Raw genomic sequence first — 19,213 nt, 5'->3', positions numbered from 1 at the left:
AGTTTTTTAATATAAATACGGTAACACCTCCAGTTATCTCCCTTGCGTAACTCTTCAGTTTCTCGAGACCAATATAAAGTAATTCCTCGAGAGGGAAGGAGGGCGGGTGAGGCAGGTAAGTGTAAATATTTCATGAACAAGGATTTTACCCACAAAAATCCTAGTTCATTTCAATATTTTCACTTACCTGCCTCCTTAACTAATTGCAAAAGAATTTGCAGCCCTACTAAAGGAGGTGGGAAAGGAATTAAATAAGGAATTAAAAAATTATATTCACCTATTTCTGTCTTCCTCTCTTGAAAGAATCCAAAATTGCTGACTTGGCAAAAATGGACTGGTGGTCTGGGACATCCTTCAAATAGAATGAAGTGAAAGTAGTTTCAGATGTCCAGTGAGCTGCTTTTAAAATTTCGTCAGCTGATACACCACAAAATAAAGCCCATGAAGAAGAGAGTCTTCTTGTATCATGTGCTCTTACTGTTTTTAAAGTGTCTTTATCTGCATTTTCATATGCATATCGCACTGTATTAACAATCCATCTTGCAATAGAATCCTTTGAAGCTTCTTTATGATGTTTTTTTTGACAAAGTAACAAACAGTCCGTTTGATTTCCTTATAGATTTTGTTCTATTTATGTAAATCCTTAATGCACGGCAAGGGCATAGTTTCAAATCCTCAGAATCAGTTGCATAAGAATTAAATGAAGGAATGAATAATGGCTCCCAAGGCCTATTCAAAGTCTGTGTTTTTGCAAGAAACTGCATATTTGGTAATAGTTTAATTCCATTTTTTTCAAATCTGAAATGTCCATCATCTAATGATAAGCTATGAATTTCACTAACTCTACTGGCTGATGCAATAGCTACTAGAAAAGCTGTTTTGAAAGTTAAAAACTTTAATTCAATTGAATCTAAAGGTTCAAAAGGATGTTTTGTTAGCATCAATAAAACTAAAGGTAAATTCCAATTTGGGGTCAATTGACGAATTGGTGGATTCATATTAAATAACCCTTTAATCAATGATGATAACTCAGAACTGTTTGAAATTTCTAATCCATTATTATGAATCAATGCTATGACTGACTTGTAACCTGTAATAGTCTGTGGTTTGCATTTTCTTACAGTAGAAAGATATAACAAAAATTCTGCTACTTCTGGTATAGTTGAAGAAGTGGAATTGATATTTTGTTCTTTACACCAACTGTCATATATTCTGAGTCTTGCATCATACACTGTTTGAGTAGATGTTTTTCTGGCATTTGCCATAATTTCTGCAGTTTTTTCAGAAAATCCTTTTGACTTATGACGCAATTTGATAATTTCCATGCCACAAGATTTAATGTTTCCGGACTCTGATGAAATATTTGTATTCGTGTATTAAATTGTGGAATAAGTTACCAGACCAAACGAGAAATTATATGTCTTTAAGCATTTTTAAAAGTCGTATAAAAAACCCAAATGATAAATGCCCAAATTTTTACTACACTGGAACAAGAATGGGTCAAGTATTACATGCCAGATTAAGGATGAATAGTAGTTCTCTAAATGAAAATTTGTTCAAGCGAAATCTAGTAGATTCTTCAAACTGCTCGTGTGGTTTGATCGAGTCTACAGCTCATTTCCTATTGCATTGTAAAAAAATATGACGAATTGCGTAATTACATTATTTTCTCAATTAATTATCCAGTCACACTAAACACGAATTTACTTTTATTTGGATCACAAGCTCTAAATTTAGACCAAAATAAAGATATTTTTGGAAAAGTAAAAAAATTCCTACTAAAGTGCAAGAGATTTACAAGTTAAATCGTTATTCACTATTCTCACTAAGTTGCATTTCATCTAAACATGTGTGTAGTATTTCGGTGTAGTTTTCTTTTTTCTTTTTTTTACTTTTTTTTCTTCTTTTGTTGTATTTATTTTCATTATTTTAAAATGATTTTTTTTTTCCTTTCTTTTTTGTTATATAGTTACTTAGTTTATACTTGTTCCATATCATAGTAACATTGCATGCTATATTTATGTAATAGTTAACTTGAGTTGGTATTTCAAGGAAACGGATTAATATAAGCTATATATAGCTTGTTTCCGAATCCTATTATTATTGTGTATTTTGTATGATGATATATTTGTATTGATGATGAATAAATATGTTTAAACTAAATATTTGTATTCGATTGTGAATTTGTGAAAGCAAATCTGGCAGAAGTGGTAGTTTTATTGGAATATCTATCAGTAGATCCAACATCTGAGGATACCAAGATTGTCTTGGCCACATTGGTGCTATTAGAAGAACAACTGTCTTTTCTTCTCGAATCTTTTGTAATATCCGAGGAACAAGGATTGGAGGAGGAAATGCATATGCATACATGCCGCTCCAATTTACAGTTAGAGCATCTACTTGAAATGCTGCTATGTCTGGAACCGGAGAGCAATAAACTGCTAACTTTTTGTTCTGAGCTGTTGCAAACAGATCTATACTTGGAGTTCCCAGTCTCTGAAATATCATATTTACTATCATATTGTTGAGTGTCCACTCTGTCATCTTGAAAAGATTTTTCCCCCTCGAAAGAGCATCTGCTAGTAGATTTATCTTTCCCGGAATGTGAACTGCACGGATAGTTACTTTGTTCTGAATAAACCATTGGTAAAGGTCCCAAGTTAGGTAACACAGTTCTGGCGAATGGGTTCCGCCCTGCTTGTTGATATAACTTATCACTGTTGTATTGTCCGACCTTATCAAAATATTCATGTCTTTCACGATCTGTACAGCTTCTTGAAGAGCTAACTGTACAGCCTTCAATTCCAACCAATTTATATGTTTTAGTTGATAAGACTTTGGCCATATTCCTGATGTCTGCCAAGTTCCCAGATGAGCTCCCCATCCTAGTTCTGAGGCATCTGTGATCAATGTCAACTAAATTGTCGGCTCCTGTAAAGGCATTCCTTTGAAAATATTTGTCCGATTTGTCCACCATCTTAAATGTATTGTCAAGCTCATTCGTACAGGAATGAACTGATTCAATGGTTGGATGTTTGGCCTCCATAGTGCTAACAAATAAAGTTGGATTGGCCTCATATGTTATCTTCCCATGGGTATTAGGTAAATACATGAAGCCTTCAGACCTAGTAATTTTAAAATTACTACTGCTTGAATCTGTTGACTGTTTAGTAATGCATGTATTATTTCCAAAATACTTTGAAATCTTGTCTCTGTTGGTGTTACTATCCCTTTCTCTAGATTGAAAAGGGCTCCCAAGTATTCTATATGTTGGGTTGGTATTAAGTTTGACTTTTTCTGATTTACTATAAGTCCCAAATCTTGAACAAGAATGAGTACAAAATGAAATTGCTTTACAAGAGCTGTTCTGTCTGAATTGCTGATCAGCCAATCGTCTAGATACATGAATATCTGAATCATTAACTTTCGTAGGTATGCTGCTAATACAGCCATAATCTTTGTGAACACTCTTGGGGCAGATTTGAGCCCGAATGGCATTGCTCGAAATTGGTAGCTGTGACCTAGAAATCGGAATCTCAGGAATTATTTGTAATCTGTGTGAATTGAGAGATGAAAATACGCATCTGCTAAATCCAAAGTTACTGCATAGTCTCCCTTTTTTAAAGCTTTCATAATTGAACGGAGTGTTTCCATCTTGAAATGATGAGGCACTACTATTTGGTTTAGAGGTTTCAGATTGAGAATTGGTCGCAAACCTCCTTGTCGTTTTAGAACTACGAAAACTGTGCTGTGATAACCCAAGTTTTCTTGCCCAACAGGAACATGTTCTATAACATTTTTTTCTAATAAAACACTTATTTCTGTTAAAATAACCGACTCGTGAATACCATATCTTGGAACACTTGTCTCTTTTATGTTTAAACATGGATGACTCATAAACTCCAGTTTTAGTCCTTCCAGTAAAGTTTCCTTGAAAAATTTCCTGGACGAAAATTATCTTTGTTGGAGTAAGTGTTAGTTCTGGCAACTTTAGCTCCACTTTCAGAATTTTCAGAAAAGTCACCCTTCCTCTTTCTGTTAAAGTCATTTACCGGAGTGCGATCATCTCTAGACTTGTTAAAGTTCTTGCTATAACTACCAGTATTATTATACACATTCTGGGTTTCTCTAGCATCCCGTAAATTTTCTGCTGATGTATGCAGTGTGTCAAAGTATTTTCCATTAAAAAGTTGACTGCCAAAAACGGGCAACTTTAACAACTTCTTTTCTGTCGACTTACTAATGAAGTTAACATTTTTCAGAAAAAGTTTTCTTCTACTTAATACTGAATTTGCCATGATTCTGCCTGATAAATCAGCCATACTTCTAAAGCAATTAATTAATGCTTTACGTCCTTCAATTCTATCATCCTCACAAGTTGCCTCATCCAAAAAGGCAGAAATCATAGTACCATATGAAACGGCTCTAAAAAGTGCTCTTGCAGAATTGTCCATACGACGAAAATCATTATCTAATTCTCTGTGAAAAGGTGGAATATTAACTCCAGATTTAAAAGAATTGCCTTTATGACCAATAGGTAGCCCTTCCTCAATATTGTCATCTAACTTAGGAGGACTACAGAAAGCATTAAAATCATCTTTCTTAACCATGAAAGCTTTATCATCCCTGCCACGAACAGCTCTGTTTTTCAAATGACCAGAGATAGCTTCCTTTTCTACAGATTTTACCATGTCAATAATTGTTCCTTCCAAAGGTAATTTAATTGCTGATTTTTTATCATTCTTGTCAGGTTTTAGTCTTGCCGAAACAAAAGAAGGATGTTCCTGATGAGTCTCTGACGCTTCAGGCTCTATATTTAGAACAGTTGCCATTTTATTAATGAAAGAAATCCATTCAATTGGAGCAGAAGCACCAGATGCCCCTTGTGGTACTTCCACTGGGGTGCAAGTATACATTTGACTAGATCGTGGCGATGCAGACCCATCAATCTTTTCTTCTGGATCAAGATAAGAAACTTGATCTTGATCAACATTTGTCATTAAAGACATCTGATCGTCATAACTTTTGAATTTGTCAAAATGTGGCCTTTGGTTTTGCAAAGTTACAGAACTAGGCTTTCCAGGAGGTTGAACATCAAGAACATTAGCATTGATATCAATCAATTTCTTTTTGAATAAGTTTTGTATTTGTAATTGTACCTGTTCTTGTACAATGGCCGAAATATCGACCATACAAGTGCTGTTGTCAGGTGTATTTTCAGTAACAGTGTCGTCATTTGAAGCTCCGACTGCCGCCTCCACAGGTGGACTTATGTCTTTGAAATCTTTCAACCCATCTACACAGACGGGTTGAGACAGTTTATTCAATTTAATTGCCTTCTGAACACTTTTTTCAATCATTTTCATGACCAAACTGCGATGTTCCTTTGACCAATTTTTGCAAATTTTGCATGGGAATGACTCGTTACAAATACGATGTTTGTAACATTCATCGTGCTCATCCAGAGTATTCATCCTGTCCGGACATTTTACACACTTCTTAAACTTATCTTCCTGTTTCTCAATCTTACGATACACCTTCTATAATCCAAATAAACGTACAGGGAAAGCAACGCATGTGCTTTAATGGCTGTCGCCGAGAGAAACTGATGAGTTACGCAAGGGAGATAACTGGAGGTGTTACCGTATTTATATTAAAAAACTCGACGAACGTATGGGGAAGTAGAGGGAAATTGCAATTAGTTAAGGAGGCAGGTAAGTGGAAATATTGAAATGAACTTGGTAATTTATTGACGTATACTTCAAAATATCTAAACAAATATCACTTTTTTTAGTAAAAAAAATATACTGGACTGATAGGGAATTTTTTCTTTTACTTGTAGCAAGAAAAAAAGTTCGGTGACACCATTTATTTCTTTTTATTTTCTTAAAATACATGACAAAAACTATCTTTTTACAATTTATTTCAAAATTATATCTCTTAATTTTTTTTTATGCAAACAAATGTGTTTTTCCATGAACAATCTAACCAAATTTACGCAATTTTCAACGACTCAAAGCTTGAAAGATAGCACGGTGACCCATACTTTTTATTATACATTTGAAAAGAGCATAGTAAAATCTTCATTTTGGCTAAGTATAAGAAAATTCTGTCTCAAAAAATATTTACTTATGATCTACCTTAATTATTGACATGTTGAAAAAATCAATAAATGGTACACTAATGAATTATGAAATTTAGATTATAGCTTGATAAAATATATGAAAATACCTTTAGAGTTGTTTGTTACACTCTGAAGACCGCAAAAAAACTAAGAATCAATACATTCTGATTAATAGAAGCGGTAAAGTTATAATTTTGTATCAATTTTTATTGACATTTCTGCCTTTTATGCAAGAGTTATCTTCCTTTTCAATGCAAATCTCCATAAGAATTTAAAATAGTGATTTGTTTAGTCTTCCTCCAGTTAGATTTTATGGGACTTTTTTCTGTGTATATTTGGGGTATAATGCTAAAGTTTAAAACTTAAAAATCTTCTGTTGCAATTACTTTCGGGTTAGGGTCAAATTTATGCTAGATTGACTGAACTAGAATGCTTGCAATCACCAAAACTAAGCTGAAAGTTCTCAACCTTTTGATATGACCTAATACGATGCAACAGTCACAATATATTTGATACAACTACAAGGTAACGATGCAAATCAAATTGACAATGTAAATTGATGTTGAAAATGCAAAAGTAATTATTTAAAAGTATATATGATCTACAACTTTGTCAACGGAGTAAATTATATTTGTGAACACTGGACCCTCTCCCAACATGCTTCACATCACATAAAACTGTAAAAAACAATCAAAAGTGATTTATTAATCATACGGGTAGTAATCATAACATTTGACACAAAGTACCGATCTCAGAGACCTCGCAGTGATGACAGCTAAGCATAGCACAATTTCAACTTGTTGTCATAGTCATGTGAGAAAGCATGACAATGTGTAATGCAAAATTACATGTATCGACAGGATGTAAATCATAAGTGTTAATAACCGGAAAACAATAAATATTTATTTGTAACAAACACAAAAGCTAGTATTGTTTTATTGTAAAGAATACGTTGATTAAAGGGGCAATAAAAAGTTTACACGCATTTATGTAATTGACGAGATATATACACACCATCACCACAAAAGGAATAGATACCCCCTCCCCCTTTTTCCAAAAAACAAAAGAGAGAAAGAATTTAGTAAATGTCTTAAATATCAATAATTTGCAAAAGATATATATTTTTACTTCAATGGTGTAAAGTAATGAGTATTATCACAGTTTTCAATATAATTTCATCTACGAATATATGTAACAGGTATTTTCTTTACTCCCCCTTTTCAAGAGTTTGTGATTTCTTTTCTACCTCCTGTATTTCCCAGTGTTGACGTAATGTTCCATCAGTAGATTTTAAACTTAAAAACGTCATTTCTTTATCTGGCTATTAATAGAACAGCAATTCAAATAACACAAGTTTTGTTCACAAATGCGTTTATTATAATAGAAATAGTCAATCAGATACGATAAAAACAGCAAGCAAAAACACAGTTTTAATGTGCATTATAGTATTGAGAAGGCGATAAATATAAAAATAAACTATTTTTTGAAATCTATGAAATGATTTAAAAATTTGATGAGCAGAAACCTTTGACACAATACTTGTTCTATCCTATGCGTAAATGTTTTGTTTCAAAATGATTTTAAAAAGCCTTTCTTTGATGCATCAATATGCCTGTATTTAGTTCAAAATTCACTATGAAACATTTAAAAAATTGCTAACAAGAGGACGTTGAAAATGATATGGGCAAGCTCTTATAAAATTTGTATGATAACATGTAAAACAGACAAAGAGACAAAGATAGATATATTTAATTCATATGAACCTTGACAGAGAAAATACTAAACCATAGTAAAAATAGATGCATAATATTGCTAAGTTTTCTTTTTAGAAATTGAAAGATGAATTTTAACATTGTTGATAACTTCTTGACATCCAATAGGTACCGTCTCTAACCGTTTCGTTTTTTCTATAAGTAGAATGGATGAAATACACGACGGGAAACCTCTGGCATTTCCTGAAATTAGAATATTCTAATATGTTTTTACAACTTTCATTGTAAATATTAACCTCTATTGTGAACTATGAAAAAATCTAACCAAAAACTTATAGATGTTGAAATGAAAGTTTCTAGGAGGATGAAAACCATACCAAACAGACTTAAACTTCATTTGGGCACAGTATATTTAACAGCAAAAATATTTAAACAATTAAAATGTCAATTTAAAACTTATTTTTAAAACAAAAGCAATGTCTTTAGGGGACATGACAAAGATGTACCATTATAGAATCAATGTTATATGTATCGAGATTCCTTTTTTAAAATAACTCATCAAAGGTATAGGGCTTATAATTTTGCACTCCAGATGCGTGTTTCGTCTACAAAAAGCTCCTGGCTGTGATGCTCGAATCCAAAAAAAAAAAGCCTTGTAAAGTTAAAGCTGAAGAAGTTCAATTAAAAAGACGAATTACCAGGTGATTGCGGAAACAATTGTAAATGTTAGACAGTTAAGCAGATATCCATCTTTCACTGAATATTCAGATTTGTTTCCATTTATATTGTTTTCTCTCTAACAAGAACGTTTTCAGATTCATTAAAAGTTGAAGGTGACATCTTTCTTTATTTATTTGTTTGTGATATTATCATTATCAGTCAATCACGTATGCTTTGTACAAGCAATGTGGTTAATTGTTTCGAGCAGTTAGAATTTAGTTGACCCATGTCATGTCATGTATAACCTGTAAATATTATGGCTTCAAAATGATTGGGATTAATGAGTTCAATTTTAATTTAAAGTTCTTTTGGAGGTATACCGTCCAGCGGTGTGTGTAATTTTAAAACATCTGGTTTGTTAAATAGCCTTCAATTTTTCAGCATTTTTAATTTTTAGGTCTTTAAACGTCCTTTTTGTAAGTCCTTTAGACTTTTGGATCCTCAATGCTCTTCAACTTTGTACTTGTTTGGCTTTATAAATATTTTGATATGAGCGTCACTGATGAGTCTTATGTAGACGAAACGCGCGTCTGGCGTACTAAATTATAATCCTGGTACCTTTGATAACTAATTAGATCTATTTTGACGTCCTTTTTGTAAGTCCTTTAGATCTATTTTTGGTCATATAGCTCATCGTATTCAATGTTTTTGCAGCAAATTTATCAAGTATTAGTTTAAACTCTTCAGCAAAACATTACCTGTGTATTCCAAAAGATCTTCTTACAAATAGCAGGGATTTTGAAGACCGACATATCCTTTATCCCTAATGTCGTACCGTAAAATTGTTTTCTCAAACTTGTTGGATACTCCGAGTCTGTAATAAAGTAATTACTGTAGTTTAAGTGTATTGAATGAATAAATGAATGAATACTTTATTTGCAAGACGCATATATACATGCTATGGCAAACGAAAATATATACAAAATATGACAAACTAAAGACAACAGAGAACAGTAGTTACAGAGTATACAATAATATTATGACAATAGATGTGATCTAATTTTCCAAGCTGTATTTAAATAGTAATGTATTAGAATACATGTGATATTGATAAACAAAATTAGCTAAGTCATTAAAACTGGAACACTTTTTTTTTAGTATATTCATACAACGTACACAAACAATGTACATTGTACATACATTTATAAACGTAATAATATTAGACTTGTGCATGACGAGAACATTGCTTTTGTTTATTTCAGACAAATTTCAAATTGTAGAAGTTAATTTGAATAAACAAATCATTAAAATTATGTACGTCAGGTGCGCATTTCGTCTTTATAAGACTCATCAATGACGTTCGAATAAAAAGTAGAAAGGCAAAATAATGGATCATATGCACAGTTCTTATTATGTTTATCTTTCTTTATTTATTAAAAGAAACACATATACTTCTCAGGAAATAGTATTGGTTTGTTTTGGATTTTGTTTTTGTTTTCGCATCATTCAATCAGCAACAATTCTCTTTTCACTTAAAACAATATATAACTGTCCGAGAAAGTTTTTTCTATGACTACAGATCATTAAACTATTGTTTAACAACATTCGGCTAGTGCAGGGAAACTCGCTCGGACGAATAAGAACGTAGACGATTTTTCTCTGTTAAGTAGCTATTTGTTTGGTTTTTTTTTTTCACTTGAATGTTATAAATATAAATCTTCACAAACTGAGTATGGGTCGTACTGGATAGTTTAAGAAACTACTGGCTTGTGCTTTAAATTCAATTATTTAAGTTATCTTACCATTGAGTTCGGAGCTGATGAGATAGCATTTCTCTTTCGTTACTGTGGTACTAGTTGTTTGATTCCCAGCTGTTGACTGATATGTCGTAACAGACAGCATTTCTTTTGCTGCGCCGAGATGTGTGCTGTATGTAGATTGATATGCTGCAAGAATGACAACATCAGAAGTTTTAAAATGAAGGTCTAGTTGTTTCAAAGCCTTTGTTGCTCTTGATAACATTTACATCCAATTTTGATGTATAATACGATAATAATTACCTTTTTAATTCAAAGTGTCTAACAAAAATGCTGAGATCAATATTAAAAATTTTACAAAATGCACTGTTCTACTTCAACTGAACATTATATTTTTATAACAAATGAGATAAAAGCACTCATAATATAGATATGGTTTATTAAGTGACACCACATTATCAATAAAAGAATTTTGCAAGATGCTTTTTTTTTTGTCTTTAGAGTTTTTAGATTATCAACAAAGTAAATATAGTGTCTTCAAGTAAATGAACTTTTTAAAATCTAATTTAAAAGGTAAAATGTTCTAAAAGGATTTCAAAATAAATCATTGTATCAAAAGTATATGTTTGTTGATGTGAAAAAGGCCTTAGGACAAATGTAAGTCGGTATTTCTAAGATCATTTATTGATACTAATATAAGTTTTTCGAGTTCGTTTTATTCGGTACAAATATCTCTTAAATGCTAATTACCTGGTACGCATACAGGGTTCATTCTCCCGATAGGCATCTTTTTACAATATTTAGACCGCAGATCATATACGTACACAAATCCCTGAAATATACAAACATTATAGAGTATAGGACGCTGACAGTTACCAGTTTCTAAAAATAAAATGTATAATCATGATTATTACGAATTAGTAAATGTGTTTCTACTACACAATAGTATGGGATTACATGTATAGAAGGAGTAGGAAACAAACCCCCTAAAAAAGAGGAGAATATCTATCTGAGGCTATCTTGATTAATTGAACAAAACATTAACATAATTTCACAAGTAAGAAAGATTACATTGACATTAAAACATAGACAGTGCGAATTATCATTAAACAAGATCGCTAGGCAAGATATGTTCTAAATCCGAAAATCCTTTTGAAATATATCAAAAAAAGAGATGGAGATTTGAAATATCAGATTCGTCGACCGGGAACGCGTCTTCTGTTATGCATACATTCTACGCACGACTATAATTGTGTCATAGGATCTACTACCATCATGCTAAGGCATAGACTTATCATCGATCAATCAATCCTTAGTTCTATTATTTGGTACAGTGGAAGTGTACTCACAATGTGAAACATTATACACCCTTTTCTAGCTAGCATGTAGCCAAAACTAATACTTTGTAATATCCCGTAATCTGTGAGTCCGGATTTTACTAGATTCAAGTGGCATAAAACAGACAATATTGATACAAATCAAATCATTTGCATATAATGAGGTATACACTATATTTCTTCTATTTTATCTCTATCATTTTGTGGTAAACTTTACTACAATTGAAATGTCATCAACATTATGTCATGTTAAGATGATGTCCTGTGGTTGAAACAGTTAAATACTAGTATACAAGATATGTGTTGTACTTACCGAAGAATGATCAAATAGATATGTTGGTGTGGGTACGTCTTTTCCATTTAGTTTCACGTCATAGAAGAAAAATACAGATTTTTTCACTTCCAAGTCAAAAGAAATATTTGCATAGCCCTGAAAAAGAACAACAAACATGCTGTTTGTCATAGTTTTTACTTCTGTCACCTGTTTTATTATTTCTTCCTACCAAATATAACAGAAGTTAAACATGTTAAGAAGTGAAAGAAAAACAATACGTGTTTTCCTAAAACTTTCCTTTGATTTTGAGTTAAGCTTACATTGCTTCGATCGCCACAGGCATAATTCCTTCAGGAAAATCAAACCTCACATAATGTTCATGCCCCCAAGAGAAACATATGATTGTTTTGACTATTCTTTAATGGCCAATTTTGATCATATATTTGAAAACAACGTATCCATCCATGACAAATACACATTATGTATATTTAGTTTATTATCTAAACATTGTTGGCTTTTAATGTTATGTTTTTCAGTGTTCTTGATTAACTTTTATTAAAAAAAGCGCTTTGAATGCATCATATTTATCACGTGTAACTTTTACTAATTAATACGCGAAGAAACTTTATTTTACGGAAATCATATTATTATGATTTAAAAAAAAGAAGGTTTGGCTAAATATGATATATTTCTCGGTTGTATTTAGCTATAATTTCATATATTGTTAAATCGTATCTAATAAAAAATTAAAATGTATTTATATATTGATAATATTACATAATACCGTTTGTATCATTGCTGATGGCCAAGTGAAGATATCTTCCACATATTCGTGTAGTTCAAATTTCTCTGGCATACAACAACATGATTCAGCTGTATGCATGTATGTCGATATCACAAGTAAACCAATTACCAGCAGGAACATTTTTACTCTTCAGACAAATGTATGGTGTCAGTGTAAATATCAGTCATAGAATGAAAATACAAGATTTGAATTGATATATATATATATATATATATAAAAACAATTTTATATATGAAACACTATATATATATATATATATCATTTAAAGCATGTGATTAATCATAAGATGTGAAAACACACAAGATCACAACATTATCACAAGATTAAAAAAAAACATTGAAGAATCCGGGAATTAGTTAATATCAAATGACCTCGGATAATTGTTATCGCACAAAAGAAAGTGATATCAATACAAAACAATATAGACTAATTGAAAGAAAAATAATTGAAAGGCATTTTCCTTTAAAAAAAAAAGGATTTTCCTGTTAAAGCCCTTCATTACAAATTGATATGACAATATGAAGTCATTTGATACAATTGAAGCTTTTTATATATTATTCCTGGATAAAACATCTGACCATACAGGGAATTGACCAATCATGTGAAGTGCGTTAACCAGTTATTGATTTTTTCACATTTCTGCATTGAGCAAATCAATATTATGTTTTTCCTTGAATTCTGTGTGGATTTTTTTTTTCTTCACAAGAACACTTTTATTAGCTCTATATGAAGTTGAGTATTTTCCTGATAGTCAGAATAAAATTTTTCAATTTGCTTTGGAACGGCAAGGACTTCATAGAACCTTGCAAATTTGTACTATCTTTGTCAAGATCAATAACAAGTTTGCCTTCTTTAATTAAGCCCTATGGTTTTGAAATAGCATTTGATACTCCCCTTCTGAGAAGTTTAGAAAAGTTGTAAACTTTCCCGATTAAAGAATTTGACAATAAAATTGTTTACGCTCACATGCCATGTCCTGTCGCTGGTGTAGTCTGATACGTCTATTGATTGATTTGCGTTCATTGATTATTGGTTGATTCTTCGTTGGTCTGCCAAATTTAATCCAATTGTTGTGCATTAAATTGCCTTAATCAAGTAATTGGACTACCCTGCTATTTTGGTCCCGTTAATCGTATTTTCTAGATGGTATAGATGGCATAGCTTTATTTGACAGCTGCAGCTAGAATATTACTTTTCAGTTGATCTCTAGAGGTCTTCATTTGATCAGGTCTTTCAATGATGGGTTTCTGAGTATTAGATGTATTCTCTGATATACATATCTCAAGTTCCAGACAAATTTCATCTGCATGACTGAAAATATAGTCAATATTGGATGATCCTATTGCATGCTGATAAGTTAATATGTAAGCATAAGTGAATAGTTTGTATTTGTCTATAACAGATCTTAAACGTCTACCGGAATCATTACGTCGAGAGAGTAACATTGTTGCATTCATATCGATGACGAGTATAATTTGGTGTGACTCAAATTACTTCTGAATAATGATTTCGAGCAAGTTACGATTTTTGTTATACTTAACGGCAGTATCAGAGTATAAAGATGTACAAACTCGATGGTTAAACCACATTGAAACTGATTCACGGTAAGAAGGTGGATGTGTTCTCTGTGTATGTGCCGGACCTCTACGATTGTTGTAAGTAGCCTGGGCATTACTAAGATTACGATTAGAATAATGCTGACTGGTTGGATTGGGCATTGGATGGGAACTCCTTTGGTGAAAAAATGGCGTTCAATCAATATGTCCTTGACTTGTAGATTAAGCCATGTTTAAACGATACATAATAATTTTGTCAGAGATGAACGGGAGTAATAGAGTTGTGTAAAAGGTTAAGACCTTATTGATTAATTGGATTTACAGGAATATGTTGAGGACGGAGTTGCATATGCATACTCGATATCCTGATGAAAGTATGTTTGAGGATATATACAGGTACATTTTGAAAATGGGTTTGTGTTGGCAAAGATTGAGTGAACGAATTATGAATTGTTTGAAATGGAACCTGGGAGTTGTTGATCATAGTATTTTAAAGATTATCGGTTCTAGAGTTCAGTATGTTCAGATTTGAACATTTCTGTGTCTTTTAAAGCTGACTATGCGGTTTGCGCTTTGTTCATAGTTGAAGGCCATACAGTGACCTATAGTTGTTAATTTGTGTCGTTTGGTCTCTTGACGATCTCCGATCATACCACATCTTCCTGTTTAAGCTTTTACCTGAGATATAGATCTAAAGATTCACTGCTTAGAATGAGGCGTTGGCTCTTATCATCTAAAATATTTGTATTCTCATCAATCTCAACATTTACATTAAAAACCAAATTTATCTGATCATCTATTTCATCAATACACGTATTACCGCCTACCGGTATATTACTGGGTGATATATCTATTGTTGTATGATCATGAGTGCATCTGTTTATTACATTATATTGTTGTTCACTAAATATATTACAACCAGACAGATAACTAATAAGATAAATATTTTCACTATGAACATCATAAACACTATTATTTACATTGTCAATTGTCTAGAAAGGTGTCTCAGTTAATTGTATTATCATTTGCGATGTCAAAGCAATCGGACATGTGGATATCGTCTACTGTATTAACTGGTGCTGACATATTTACATTATGATTATTTGTTATGGAAATAGACTGTCTATCTGACATCTCTATTCTCACCAATAGTATCTATCTTAGACATGTTAGAGTTCATAATCCTACTTTTTACAACTGTTTTGGTTCTTACATACCCTTGGCTTACAAATATTCTGAACTCTTAGCGTTCCTAATGATGGCAAATCCAGAAAAGCGCTTCCGACGCATGAAATTTATAATGTGTTGTAAATATTCAAGAATTGGACGGAAAAAAATTGTCTTAGAAAAATCGTACTCCATTGCCATTGATGATGTAGAGTTATAAAGATTGTCAGGGATTTTATTAAGTTGTTTATTTGTAGAATTCCCACTTCCCTTTGTTAGGATAACTTTAATTATCTGATATAATATCGTCTTCATTTTGATCAACATTGTTTTGAAAATAAAAGACTAGTGATGGAGTGTCGGTACATGACATTGAGTCGAGTTTATTGGGTAGTTGAACTTTCAATATTTCCTATGCCGCAGTACTCAGTACAGCTCTAATGTTGTTGTTGGACTTCATGGCAAAAGTCACCATATTTGTAAGACAAAAATCTCCTTTCTTTTTCATTGCTTTTCTTATCATAACATATGGTTTAATTTTAATATATCAGGTTGGCTGTGTTGACGGATCCTTGCCGATGATCAAACTCCTACTATTCCCACTGACATGACAAACACACTTCGCAGATATAAATTGTTCGATGTTATATATGTTACTGGCCGGTACTAGACTGTATGGATGCCATAGTATTAAAAGCAACTCAAACGTTCCAGTTAAAGATACAAATGGCCATGTGATTACAAAAATCGAAGAACAATTCAAAAGATGGAAAGAACATTTTGAGGAAGTACTAAACAGACCCACCTAACATAGTAGGGAGAAAGGTTCTGAATATCAAGACAAGAGATATAACCAAAACAGAGGTAAATGCTGCAATAAAACAACTAACAAAAATAGAAAAACAGGAGGAATTGATAATATACCCCCTGAAGCTATTAAGGCAATGGATAACATCTGTATTGATAAACTTTTCCATCTACTTAACAAAATATGGAATGACGAACATATACCTGATGACTGGCGTAAAGGAATCATCATTAAACTACCAAAGAAAGGCGACAAATCCATCTGTAGCAACTGTTGTTTTCCATTCTTATCAAAGTCCTATGTCACATCATCCTACGTAGATAAAAGAAAGAATGTGATAAATTAATGAGAGATGAACCGGCCGGTTTCAGACAAGAGAGATCATGTATTGACCAAATTGCCACATTAAGAATCGTCATTGAGCAAACCATTGATTGGCAGATATTCCTATACCTAACATTTGTAGATTTTGAGAGTGCCTTTGATAGTATAGACCATCAAGTACTTTAGATATTATGGAATACCTGAAAAAATCATATCCGTCATCCAACAGCTCTATGACGGTTTTACATGTCAAGTGAGCCATACAGATACCCTGACATACCCATTTCCTGTAACAACTGGTGTCAAGCAAGGATATTTACTCTCCCCTCTCCTTTTTCTGATGTTTATATATTGGGTTAGTAGGAAATCATACAATACTCCTCTGGGTATTAAATGGACATTACAGTTATGCCTCGAAGACCTTGACTTTGCAGACGATATCTTCCAGCTTTTCCATCGCCATGAAGACTCACAAAACCAAGCAACCAACCTTGAAAAAACTGCAAAACAAGTAGGACTGTACATAAATGCAAAAGAGACAAAATCTATGAGGGTAAATGCAAATCAACTTAACAAAACCAAAGTCAGAGATGCTGAACTTGTAGACGTCCGAGGATTTACATATCTTGGAAGTATTACAACACGTAGATGGAAATGGATTGGACGCACGTTACGTAAAAACAACACAAATGTAACTGGATAGGCGTTAGATTGGAATCATCACGGTCATCGTAAAAGAGGGCGACCAAAATCCAAAAGGTGCAGAGATCTAACATCTGATCTACAGAAAATCGGGAAAACATGGGGAGAAGAAAAGAAACTAGCCAAGGACAAGAAAAGATGGAAAGCCACTGTGGTCGCCCTATGTCCCCCATGGGACGAAGTGGATTAAATCAAGTCGGAAAGACATCGCGGACGACACAGATAAAACATTTTTAAAATCTACAAATCTAAAACTACATTTTTACAAGATGACGTCGAGGACTTAAAGACTGTTTCAGTTCTAAAGGGATAATTTAAAATAGATAAAATGTGGAGTGAAAGTGACAATACAAATATGTTTAATCAAAGATTGTGTTGTGACTAAACATACACTTGATAAAACGATAAAATTTGTGCTAAGGTACTTCGTCCTTCCTTCTCCGTCATTAACATGTTCTCCTATGTATCTTTCGTCTCTCTGCTATGTACATTTGCGTTATGACAAATGATATCACGAATTCTGTAAAGGAACACCTATTTATTTATATTACAATCAATTTTCGTTATCCAACAAGATTCGTGTGACATGTCTCTAAAATAACACACAATGCAATCACGACTAAAATCCAGATTTGACATTTTCACTAAAACTTTATCTAAAAATACAAATATCCATTAAGAGGTCTGAAAGTTTAAAGGGTCATGGTTGTCTCGAAAGAAAACCTTGTTTGAGTTTTTAATTTTGCCATTTGATAAGGGAATTTCCGTTTTGAAATTTCCTTGGGGTTCGGTATTTTGTTATTTTACTTTTTATCTGGATATAATAAATGTATGATTCCGATTTCTGTTTACAAAACACGTGCATACGATATTCAATAATGGTTATATCTTCTATTAAATACTGTAAATTCATTAATGTTCGTGGATTTCGTGGGTACCGGTGAACCACGAATTAAAATGTTCAACGAATAAAAAATGTTCTATAGGCTTGTATGCAGAGTTCGGCAAAACAACGAAATTAAATATCAAAGAACATTTAAGTTTTCCTTGATCCACAAAAATTGGTACTCACGAAAATAAATGAACCCAAAGTAAGCGTTAAACAATAAACAATGAAATCTATAACTTTATGGAAAAAGATAACTCATCATTGTATTCCTGTAGTATTTTCCTACCTTTCCAGTTAGCATTGCCATATGCTGACCTATATAGATGACATACAATATGCATCCTTGTAAATGGTGAGTTTATTTGTAGATGACACACGTCCTGATGTTTGAGATGTCATAGCAATATGCCGACCTTTACAGATGGCATTGCCATATCCTGATCTTTAGATGACATTGAAATATGGTGACTTTTGCAGATGATAATGGCAATATGCTGACCTTTGCAAATGACAATATCATATACTGATGACATTGTCATACGCTCGAGAATCTTAACAATACGCATGACATGGAGTTCATGCAATTTTAAAGGATCAACCCTTGTTCTTATCATAATTATAGAAACGTATTTAAACTAGTTTTTTTTTTAACTTGCATGGATTAACACTATATAGTTTACTTTCATTAATCAACACATGTTTCTGTATAAACATTCCGTTTATCTTTCCAATTTTAGTAAATGATAATGCCCTTAAACCAAAATTTATTTATATTTGGTTCGCTACTAGGGTTTTGACACATTTCAACTGTCCTATTCTTTTATTGGACAATTGTATGTGTTTCGTCTACAACAGACTTATCAGTGATGGTCGCTTAAAATTTTGAAAGGCCAAACAAAGTATGAAGTTGATTAGCCAAGTACCGAGATTTAAGGGCACACTACCATTAAGAATTGGGACTCTTCTAGTTCAATTTTTAAGTTTCAGATGTATCATTTGCGACAAAATATTATTTTTCAATGGTATCAATTGTACCAGAGCATGGTAACCTTTTTCGCCATATCACTTGTAGGCATATAAACAAGTTATTTACCAAAA

General features: G+C 32.5%; 1 protein-coding gene across 2 annotated transcripts in view; it reads right to left on the bottom strand.

The window, feature by feature from the left end:
- LOC143085370 (uncharacterized) overlaps positions 1-12,854 on the bottom strand; it is a 117,321-nt gene extending 104,467 nt beyond the window's left edge. Inside the window, exons 1-6 of one of the 2 annotated variants that reach the window (XM_076261651.1) lie at positions 12,649-12,851; positions 11,904-12,020; positions 11,004-11,085; positions 10,299-10,442; positions 9,255-9,370; positions 7,479-8,079 (exon numbers count right to left, since the gene is read on the bottom strand). In XM_076261651.1, coding sequence (XP_076117766.1) covers positions 8,032-8,079; positions 9,255-9,370; positions 10,299-10,442; positions 11,004-11,085; positions 11,904-12,020; positions 12,649-12,789 — 648 coding nt within the window. In that variant the 5' untranslated portion in view covers positions 12,790-12,851 and the 3' untranslated portion in view covers positions 7,479-8,031. Of the gene's footprint in view, positions 1-7,478; positions 8,080-9,254; positions 9,371-10,298; positions 10,443-11,003; positions 11,086-11,903; positions 12,021-12,648 lie in introns of those variants that run through there. The other variant, XM_076261652.1, reaches the window with a different exon arrangement.
- Between the last annotated feature and the right edge of the window lie 6,359 nt (positions 12,855-19,213).

The sequence above is a fragment of the Mytilus galloprovincialis genome, chromosome 8 (assembly GCF_965363235.1).
Source record: "Mytilus galloprovincialis chromosome 8, xbMytGall1.hap1.1, whole genome shotgun sequence".
In the NCBI taxonomy this organism is placed as follows: Eukaryota; Metazoa; Mollusca; class Bivalvia; order Mytilida; family Mytilidae; genus Mytilus; species Mytilus galloprovincialis.
The sequence above is the reverse complement of the archived record's forward strand: the minus strand, read 5'-3'. Positions and strand labels throughout refer to the sequence as shown.